This window comes from Stenella coeruleoalba, assembly GCF_951394435.1.
Source record: "Stenella coeruleoalba genome assembly, chromosome: 13".
NCBI classification, from domain to species: domain Eukaryota; kingdom Metazoa; phylum Chordata; class Mammalia; order Artiodactyla; family Delphinidae; genus Stenella; species Stenella coeruleoalba.
In genome coordinates, this window is record NC_137159.1 from 38,766,473 (window position 1) to 38,776,888 (window position 10,416).

A 10,416-nucleotide genomic window follows, 5' to 3' on the forward strand; every position below is an offset into this window, starting at 1 on the left:
ATTGCTGCACGTGGGTTTTCTCTGGTTGTGGCAAGTGGGGGCTACTTTTCGTTGCCGTGCATGGGCTTCTCATTGCGGTGGCTTCTCTTGTTGCAGAGCATGGGCTCTAGGCATGCGGGCTCAGTAGTTGTGGCTCGTGAGTTCTAGAGCCACAGGCTCAGTAGTTGTGGTGCACGGGCTTAGTTGCTTGGCGGCATGTAGGATCTTCCCAGACCACGGCTTGAACCCATGTCCCCTGCATTGGCAGGCAGATTCTTAACCACTGAGCCACCAGAGAAGCCCATAAATGAAATTTTGATATGTACAGTTTTAGGTAGTAATTTGTAGGCTTCATTAGAATATCAAAGGATGTAGAGACTCTCTGCCTTTATATCATGCTGTTCCAGAATATAGTGATTAAGAGTAGTATGGCCTTGGAGCCAGATAGATGTGGCTTCCAGTCCTGCTTCATCACTTGTGTACTAGGTGATTATGACAAATTAGTTAACTTCTGTAAGCTCTTACCTCCTCATTTGTGAAATGAGTAATAATAAAGCTACTACTATCTTCATGAGGTTGTGAAGAAACAAAATACTTAACATGGTGTCTGACAAAAGAACTTAATAAATACCTATTTTAATTAAAATTGTTGAAACATTTTAGAAAATGAAATATATATTGAAGGGTACATAAGCTAAGGCATGAAAAGTCAAATTGGAAAATAGTGTGTAATATTTATAATTTTATTCACATGTTAGTAAGTATTAACAGTTTTTAGCTGATAGTAAAAAGTACCAAAAAGTAGAATGTTACACTCTTAATTGTTCATGCTGATAGAAGAGAGAAATGACAATAAAATACACAGTTGGATCACAGTGCTTTAGAGTAAAAATTTTTTGCATGTTTCCCTGCTCTGCCCTCCCCCCATCCTGTTTCTCTCTAGGGCATCAAAAAATATTGTCCAGATTAAGACTGTGGTTCTTGTAGGGAATAAAAAGCTACTAATAAAGCACAGTTAATTTACAAAAGAAATTCTTAACTTGGTGGCCCATGACCATGGAAGGTCCATAAATGTACCTTAGTGCACGAATGGATCGGATCCATGACATCTCATACAAAATGTTCTCTGTAGATTTTCTGGGAGAAAAGTGTTAACTTTCAAAAGATTATCAATAATCAAGAATCATTTTTTCTAATATGTTGGTTGACCAGAATATAGCTGAAGGAGAATGTTCACTTAAAAAAACAATATGTTAAGAATTTAATATTTATAGAAATTTCAAAGGCTTTAATATTTTATAATTTTTCTTCTATTTAAATGATATACTCATTGTGAAAGTCTTTTAGAAAATACAGAAAATCAAAATTTAAAAAAAAAAATGCCATCACCCAGAGTAACAACTGGTAACTTTCTTTTGGTATAACCTTGGTATGAGATTGGGAACAGTACAGTTTAAAATTTTACAAAAATGTGATTATAAAACTTGTATGCTTTATAATCTGATTTTTTTCATGTGAACTATGATCAGTCTCTGTGTCATCAAATATTATGTCATCATTTTTATTAATAATTGCTGCATCACAGTAATATAGCTGCCACTTCTTTGTTTTGTTCGTAAGATTCAGGGAGTTAGTTATGTATATTACTTTAACAGATTATCATTATTTTATTTTATTAATATTGGAATGGAAAATTGGAATGAAATGGGAGGAAAATGAATCCAGAGAATGGGGAGAGAATATTAGGAGAATAAATGAAAGAATATAAATTTGCAAAAGAGCATACATGGCTCTGAAAGGAATGTCGTGCATGATGAAGGCATTGATACCACACAGCAAAATTCTTCTTGTTGGAATTGTTGCTGGTTTTTGTTTGACTTGTTTAAAGCCTGTTACAAAACAGGCTTATGTTTTATATCTTGCAGATGCCTCAGTAGGCATTCAAGGTTCCTCGTTGTCTTCTACCTGTCTACTTTTTACCTTTATTTCAGGATTTCTCCCCTGAAATAATTCTGGGTGCTAGCTAGGCGGAGGTTCTGTCAGATCTTTCTATTTTCAGGCTAAAAATTTCACCTTTCACACCTGTCATTTGTACTTAAAGTTTGAGGCTGTTGCTTATTTTTATTGTTTTATTAAACTTTTATTTTTTATAACAGTTTTAGACACTATTGCTTTTGAACAGGTTAATGTATGTTCTCCACTCTTTAAGGGTCTACTTTATATTTTGGAATTAAGAAATTTGACCAGTGGGATATTGATATTGACCACTATTAAAGTAGTGTTTTTCAGAAATTAGCTCATAAATAAAAAAACTTTCGCTATGGTTGGATACTGTAGATGAACAGTCCTTTCATGTGTTCAGCAGTACCAGACCAGGAAAATGTTAGATCCATTCGAAGATTTGTTAGATGGAATTATGGAATCCAGGTTAAAATAATTTAATTTTGACATGTAGCTTCCTCGTGAATGTTAGTATTTTTATTAATTGAAGCTACATATTTTGTTAGTCATTTAGAAATTTTTATCATTGTGTGTTCTTAAATGTAAGCGTATTCCACTCAGATAGGCAGTATATAACTCTGCTTAGGTAGTAAAGTTTTATCAGGTGGGTAATAATGGGAAGGACTGAGAAGAAAATAGGATAAGCTCAGATAGTGAAAGGTAATGTATGATATTGGTGTACAAATACAGTATGTACAGAGTTTAAAAAATAAAATGGTAGGGAAAGGCCTATAATATAAAAGTCCATTGTCCCCTATCTCCTCAGCCCCATTTCTGTTTTCAACTTTTTGAGATGTTGGTTTTGATACTAACTTTTATGTTCTGAAATAATATTATATTGCTGTTGCTTTATCTGTCAATTTTAGGTATAATCTGTGAACTTCCTTTTCTGATATATAAAGATTTCACCCATTTACCCTTCCCCGTCCTCTCAATATAGTTACATCAGTTCTTGAGGTAGTTCTAAAAACAAAAATAATGCTCAGTTATTAGCCAAAAAAGATTCTGTGGTTCATTTTATATTTTACAAGATATAAATTGTTGTTTTTCTTTTGTTTTCATTCTTTGTTTCATAGAGTTTAGTGTCTTGTTCTTCATTTGATTAATTTTCTAGGTGTGGATCACTAATTTTTCCCAAACTCTCCAGCCCTTCTTAGTACTAGTTTTTACATTTTTATACATCATTAGGTGATCTGTTATTTTCTTACCTTCCCTCCATCTCCTTTGGCTTTTATCTTCCTACTCCAATCTGTATTGATTTCTCAGTAGGGTTACTGAAACAGCTATATTCTCTTCAGATCATCCTTGAAATTCTTTTGCTTTTCTATTATATTGGATATCCAGTTCACTGGATTCTATGCCATCTTTATTGGTTTACTTCTTTGTTTTGTTAGGATGATATCTTTTCTGAGAAAAGGTACATGGGAGACAAATGGTTTTTAGACCTTTCCGGCCTAAAAGAATGTCTCTTCTACCCTTACTTTTGTTGATAACTTTTGTTGGATACAGAATTGTAGATAGAAAATTATTTTCTCTCAGAATTTTGAAAGTGTTATTCCATTGTATTTTATCTTCCAATATTACTTAGGAGAAAGTATGAGCTGTTTTTATTCCTGAGCTTTTTCTTGTCACTCTTTTCACTCTCCCCGAAAGCTTTTAGGATCTTTATCCCTCCTTGGCTTCAGAAATTTCATGATGGTATGTGTTTCTTTCTTTTTTCAGATTCTTTTCCCATATAGGTTGTTACAGAATATTGAGTAGAGTTCCCTGTGCTATACAGTAGGTCCTCGTTGATTTTTTTTTTTTAAGATTTTATTTATTTATTTGGCTGTGTTAGTTGCAGCCAACTAAATTTGGGTCTTATTTGGGTCTTAGTTGCAGCATGCGGGATCTTTTGTTGCGGTGCATGGGCTTCTCTAGCTGTGGCTCGCAGGCTCAGTAGCTGCGGTGCGTGGGCTTAGTTGCCCTGAGGCATGTGGGATCTCAGTTCCCTGACCAGGGATCAAACCCACGTCCCCTACATTGGAAGATGGATTCTTAACCACTGGACCACTAGGGAAGTCCCTATCTATTTTATATATAGTTGTATATATATGTTAATCCCAAACTCCTAATTTATCCCTCCCCCCACCTTTCCCCTTTGGTAACCATAAATTTGTTTTCAAAGTCTGTGAGTCTTTTGTAAATAAGTTCATTTGTATCATTTTTTTAGATTCCACATATAAGTGATTATCATATGATATTAGTCTTTTTCTTACTTACTTCACTCAGTATGATAATCTCTAGATACATACCTGACTGCACTTTTATAGTAAATTTGACTAGCTCTTTGGCTTTCCTAATCCAAAATCTGACCTCGAGGTGGTTGTTTTTTTTTTTTTTGCGGTACGCGGGCCTCTCACTGTTGTGGCCTCTCCCGTTGTGGAGCACAGGCTCTGGACGCACAGGCTCAGCGGCCATGGCTCACGGGCCCAGCCGCTCCGCGGCATGTGGGATCTTCCCGGACCGGGTCACGAACTCGTGTCCCCTTCATCGGCAGGCGGACTCTCAACCACTGCACCACCAGGGAGGCCCCTCAAGGTTGTTTTTTGAGGGGAAACTCAGATTTCATTTTCACTAAAGATAGTCAGATGTATGATCCTTCACTTTGAACTTGGTTTTTCCTAAACTTAAAGGAAGAAGCTACTCATCAGAAAAATGTTGAGTAATGTGTTTATTTTTCTTTTTGTAGAAATTGCGATATTATAGAATTTAAAACTGGAGGAGGCCTTAGAGATAAAATCCCTTTCATTTTGCCATGGAGAAAATAGTCCTGATGTATCATTTATGCATTTCTGTGTAACAAGGTACTCCAAAAGTAGTGTTTAAAACAACAGTAAACGTTTGTTATCCTCAGAGATATGTTTATTATCTCAATTACAAACATTTATCATCAATTATTTTATGGGTAGGAGTTTGGGAGTGGTTTAGTTGGTTGGTTCTGGCTTAGATTTCTTATAAGGTCGTAGTCAAGATTTGGCCAGGTTATGGTCATCTTTCGATGACCTTACGTGGGACTGGAGGATCTATTTCCAAGTTGACTCACTTCCATGTTTGGCAAGTTGGTGCTGGTTGTTAGTGGGAGGACTCAGTTTTTTCTCATGTGGCCCTTACCATGGCCTCCTTGAGTGTTTTTCATGATAGCTGGCTTCCCCCAGAGTGAGTGATCCAAAAGAGAACAAGGCAGAAGTGGTAATGTCTTTTATAACCTAGTCTCAGATGTCATACACTGTCATTTCTGCCACATTCCATTCATTGGAAGCCAGTCATTAAGTCCAGTCCACATTCAAGGGGAGGAAAATTGGGCTTCACCTTTTAAAGGGAAGAGTAGTATTAAAGAATTTGTGGCCATACTTCAAATTTGCCACACCTGGAGAAATGAAGTTATTCTTACATGGTCATACAGGAAGTTGGTGATCTATTTGGTACAATAAGAGTTTTGATTTGTTTCGATAATATAACTAGGTGCAAATTTTAAGTGATAGTTGCTTAACTGTCATCTGTTATTGGATACATTGTAACCTGGTACTGTGTATTATTTACTTATTGATTCACCAGACCCCTTTGATTATCCACAATATGCCAGGCATTGTGCTACTAACTGAACATGTCTAAGAGAACTAGATTTGTATGTAGTAATTACTGACTCTTATTTTTATTTATTTTTGTTTTTTTTACTGGAGCTGAAGTGTGAGAGAGAGAGAGAGAGAGAGTGTGAGCGTGTGTGTGTGTATATATGTTGTGTGTGTGTTCTTTAAACACTTTTGATCTGTCAGATAGGATAGGAATGTCCCTCCTAAGTAGCCTTCAAGCAAATTATTATATCAGCAGCATTATTATTATCAGCAGCTCCGTGTGGTATGGCATGCGGGATCTTAGTTCCCCAACCAGGGATCGAACCCGTGCCCCCTGCAGTGAAAGTGTGGAGTCTTAACCACTGGACTGCCAGGGAAGTCCCAAGCAAATTATTTTTAAATGTAACTTTTTTATTAGTTGACAACAAAATCCCTTATGTAAAATAATGAGCTGGGTTTACTAATAAGGTATTTTATTATAGCCAGTTTCCTGATATTTGTTAAACATGCATGGAGTAGTTAGTACTTAGAGAAGCAAAGATATAGCCATAATTCTTGTTCTTTGTCTAGAGGGACAGATAAATACATACATAAAACTGAAGATGATAGCTGTCGACCTAACATGGTGACTTTTTACCAGTACCAGTTTTTGGTGTGATGCTGTCTTTTTAAGTTATTGTAGTGCTAACTCTACCAGGAAGGAGGAAATTAAATTATTCAAAAGATATTTTAGTATTTGTTTTTTTATATTACTTTTTAGAAAGATATAATTGTTGCCTCTCTAGGAAGCATTGATTTATTGAAAACTTTTTTTTCTCTTATAGGCAATGTCTATGCTGCTTCAAAGAATATAAGCATTTGGAGATTTTTAACCAAGTAGTGTGTGCACTTATTAACTTAGTGATTGCCCAAGTTCAAGTGCTCCGGGACCAGCTTTGTAAACATTGTACTACTATTAACATAGATTCCACGTGGCAAGATGAGAGTAATCAAGCGGAAGAACCACTGAATATAGAAAGAGAGTGTAATGAAGGAAGTACAGAAAGACAAAAATCAATAGAAAAAAAATCAAACTCTACAAGAATTTGTATTTTGACTGAGGAGGAATCTTCAAAGAGCTCTGATCCTTTTAGTTTATGGAGTACAGATGAGAAGGAAAAACTGTTACTATGTGTGGCAAAAATTTTTCAAATTCAGTTTCCCTTATATACTGCTTACAAACATAATACTCATCCTACTATAGAGGTATGTAAAAATAGGTATTGTGAATTTTAAGTAATACCAAGTCATGGTTATGTTGGTAATTTCTCACTTATGAATAAATATGAAGATAGTCATTACTGATGGAAAAAATTATAAAAATCACTGTTGTTATAAGAATTACTTCAGATTTCTTCAGACCATTTCTGTAGCAACTTGTGTTGAACATTTGCTCAGCATAGTTCTATTAAGGAAAGATTTATAAATTGAGCTCATAAAATTAAACTGTCAGTGATAGACATTTTGCTGATGTAGATCTGTGCTGTATTTACTGTGACTCTTTCAAAAAGTAATAACTGAGGAAAAAGAAGCCCATAGAGTTCTGAATTTCATTCTTAGAAACATAGGTTAACAGAATTTGGAATTCCTTTTGTAAAGAAAAAATGCTTAACAAATTATATGTAATTACTAGTTTTAAATAATAGTATTTTCTTTTGTATGTCAAGATGCTTTACTTATTTCACTAGTGATATTTTTCCGCTCCCTCACTCCCTCCCTCCCCCCCCACCTCCCTCTTTTCCTCCTTCCCTCCTCCACTAGTGATATTTATACAAGCCTTTCCAGGAGATCAGTAACCCATCTTAGGTATTTACATAATGGCATTATTTCTACAGATAGCAGGAATTGAAACAGTGATGTGATAATGTATTATAATAATCGCTTAAAACAACAGTGATTAATTATTTCTCATGATTCTGTGTATTGCTTGGGCAATTTCTTTGCTGGTTTTGTATGGCCTTACTTAGGCACTTGCATTTATTTTGGGAGTTGGATGGGTTTGAAAGTCCAAGATGGTCTTATTCACACATCTGATAGTGCTGGCTGCTCTTTAGGGCTCCTTGGATTTTTCTCTACATGGCCTCTCTACTAGGGTAGACTATCTTCCTTACATTGTAGTCTTAGCATTGATCCAGGAAGGCAAAACTGGAAAGCTGTAAGGCCTCTTATAAAGGTCCAGCCTTTGAAACTACACAGTATCAACTTTACCACATCCCTGTTGGTTGAAGCAATTCACAAGGGCAGCTCAGATCAAAGGGGTGTGAAGTAGACTCCATCTCTGGATAGGAGGAGAGGTAAAGTTTCATTTTAAACTTTTAAGTACATTCTGTTTTTCGTGCATCCAGGAATGGGTAGAGTTGTGGCCATTAACAAATCTACCATATGCTTTTTGTTTTTTTAAGGCTGTCTATTTTCTCCAGCTTATTTTTTCTATAACCTCCATTCTGACTTCTCTAAACTTCCTTCTTCATCTGGAAAAAAAGTTGTCCTTTACTGGAAATATTTTCACATTGAATTGAGACTATTTAAAAACATAGCCCAGGAGGTGGGTGTTTTCCCTATTGGAATTCTCCATAAGAATATTTTAAATCAGACTGTGCTCTGTCTTCTAGAATTTTTAGCCTATTATCTTCCCATGTAGAAACCTTTTAATAAATCTCTTATATGACATCAGATAATTATTAATCATTCTAAAAAATGTCATCTTGGAATCCTTTTTCAACAAAAAGGGGATCCATTTGTGCAAAGCTGTAAAATTTAATCTTAAGAACACCACACAAATAGTGTTTTTAATGCCTTAAATTGATAATTGAAAGATGCTAAAAATAGTTTGGTTAGGGATGTAGATATGTAAAATTCATGCAGAGTGTCTTAGAAATATTTTTTCTCCAGTTAAAAATCTGTTGGTAGAGTTACAGCAATACTAAATCTGCCATTTTGCTCTCAAAATCAATTTCCTCATCAGTTTTTTAAAAATGATTTTCAAATATGATAATCTCCAAATGTAGGCATAGTCACACTCCCCTGTACTTCTCCTTGTGGAATAAAATGCCCCATTGTTACTCTTCTTTAGGATCATTCCATGTGACTACTTGGTTGAAAGCAGTGGCTTCATAACTTTAGGTAAAATTCTAATAAAAACCACTCTTGGATATAATAAAGTAGGAGTCTCCTTATACAGAATTCTGTATTCTTATACAGAATTCTAATCTCCTTATACAGAATTTATATGTGCTTCTTTAATATTCTGTTCATAAGAGCTGTTTCCCAAGTTTCTAATATCTTAGTAATGAGATGTTATAAATACTCTAAAATTTCTAGTTTCTGTCCTTTGGCCATGTTATTAAATATGTTAAGGGCCAGCTGTTTCAAAGGGTCTCCGATCAAAACCTTGATGTAGGGCTTCCCTGGTGGCTCAGTGGTTGGGGGTCCGCCTGCCGATGCAGGGGACACGGGTTCGTGCCCCGGTTTGGGAGGATCCCACGTGCCGCGGAGCGACTGGGCCTGTGAGCCATGGCCGCTGAGCCTGCGCATCCGGAGCCTGTGCTCCGCAGCGGGAGAGGCCACAGCAGTGAGAGGCCCGTGTACCGCAAAAAAAAACCCCCAAAACAAAAAAAATCCTTGGTGTAGCATACATATATATTATAAAATTATGTGTATGTGTCTATATACATACACACAGGTATCTTAAGAAAACTAATATTTATTATGCAGTGCTATAGAGTTTACTATAGAGATGTTTAATTCCACCTTTTTATAAGGAGGTAGTCCATCCAGTCTTCCCTTCATACTGTTATATGCATCCTTTCCTGATAAGACCTTTTACTTTTGGTTTTATTTATTTTTTTTAAGAGGCACAAATTGACCAAGACTCTAGGAGAAGATTCAGTACTCCTGTGTTAGTGTTTTGACACCTGTGACTTTAGAAACTTAGTCAGTATCCTTATTTCATGTAAGAGGAAACTGACTTACAAAGGTTAAAAGTTTTGATCACATTTGCATAGCATATTGCTCAGAGAGTTCTAGAATTCAGGTCTTAATTCTACTGCATTGTTTCTCAAATGTTTCAGACTAGTCACTAACTATTGTAATCCATTGCCAATAGTGAATTAAGATGGGAACTTGAAGCCTCTCCTCCTCCCTTCCTCCCTCCATCCTTCTTTCCCTCCTGTTGAAGTTGAAAATATTTTTAAAGATGTAGTAATTTAAAATACATAATATTAATTCACATTAAAAGTTTTGTGGAGGCCAGTGGCATTCTTTTCCTAATCCTGAATAATATAGGTAATTCTATCAAATGAGGTATTGCTCTAGTGTTAAGTATTTTTCTTAGAGCGAGATGAGTATAAAAATTGTAGAGAGAAGAGAGATCTTTGCCCTTCTGTTAAAGGTAGGTATAATATGCTCTGGCAGATTAAATACATATATTGTTGTTTTATTGTCCAAGTTTCTGAATCTAGGCTGTTTTTTTTTCTTGCCACTTTCTACTGACTTTTAATTCGCCCTTTTTAAAGAAAATTAAATGTTTTAAATTTACTCTTTTAAAGTATACACTTTAATAAGTAACCATCACTACTATCTAATTCCAACATCAATGACTTTTTTATGCAAATATTTTATTCCTAATCTTCTAGCCTTCAATTCTTTGTGGTTAGATCATAGAGCAGCATTTGCTTAATTAGATATAGAATTACTTTCTAGTTACTCCTTTATTTCTCTTTGTTTTAGAGTATCTTTTAAAGTAGTAGGCATATTCCTCTGTTTAGTTCTAGAAAGAGAGTGG

At 35.4% G+C, this 10,416-nt stretch overlaps 1 protein-coding gene across 9 annotated transcripts in view; it reads left to right on the forward strand.

Moving 5' to 3' along the window:
* The window catches only part of USP34 (ubiquitin specific peptidase 34), a 231,362-nt gene that overhangs the window by 39,102 nt on the left and 181,844 nt on the right, over positions 1 to 10,416 (forward strand). For all 9 annotated transcript variants that reach the window (XM_079941554.1, XM_079941552.1, XM_079941557.1 and 6 more), the window contains exon 3: positions 6,419 to 6,839. In XM_079941554.1, coding sequence (XP_079797680.1) covers positions 6,419 to 6,839 — 421 coding nt within the window. The remainder of the gene's footprint in view (positions 1 to 6,418; positions 6,840 to 10,416) is intronic.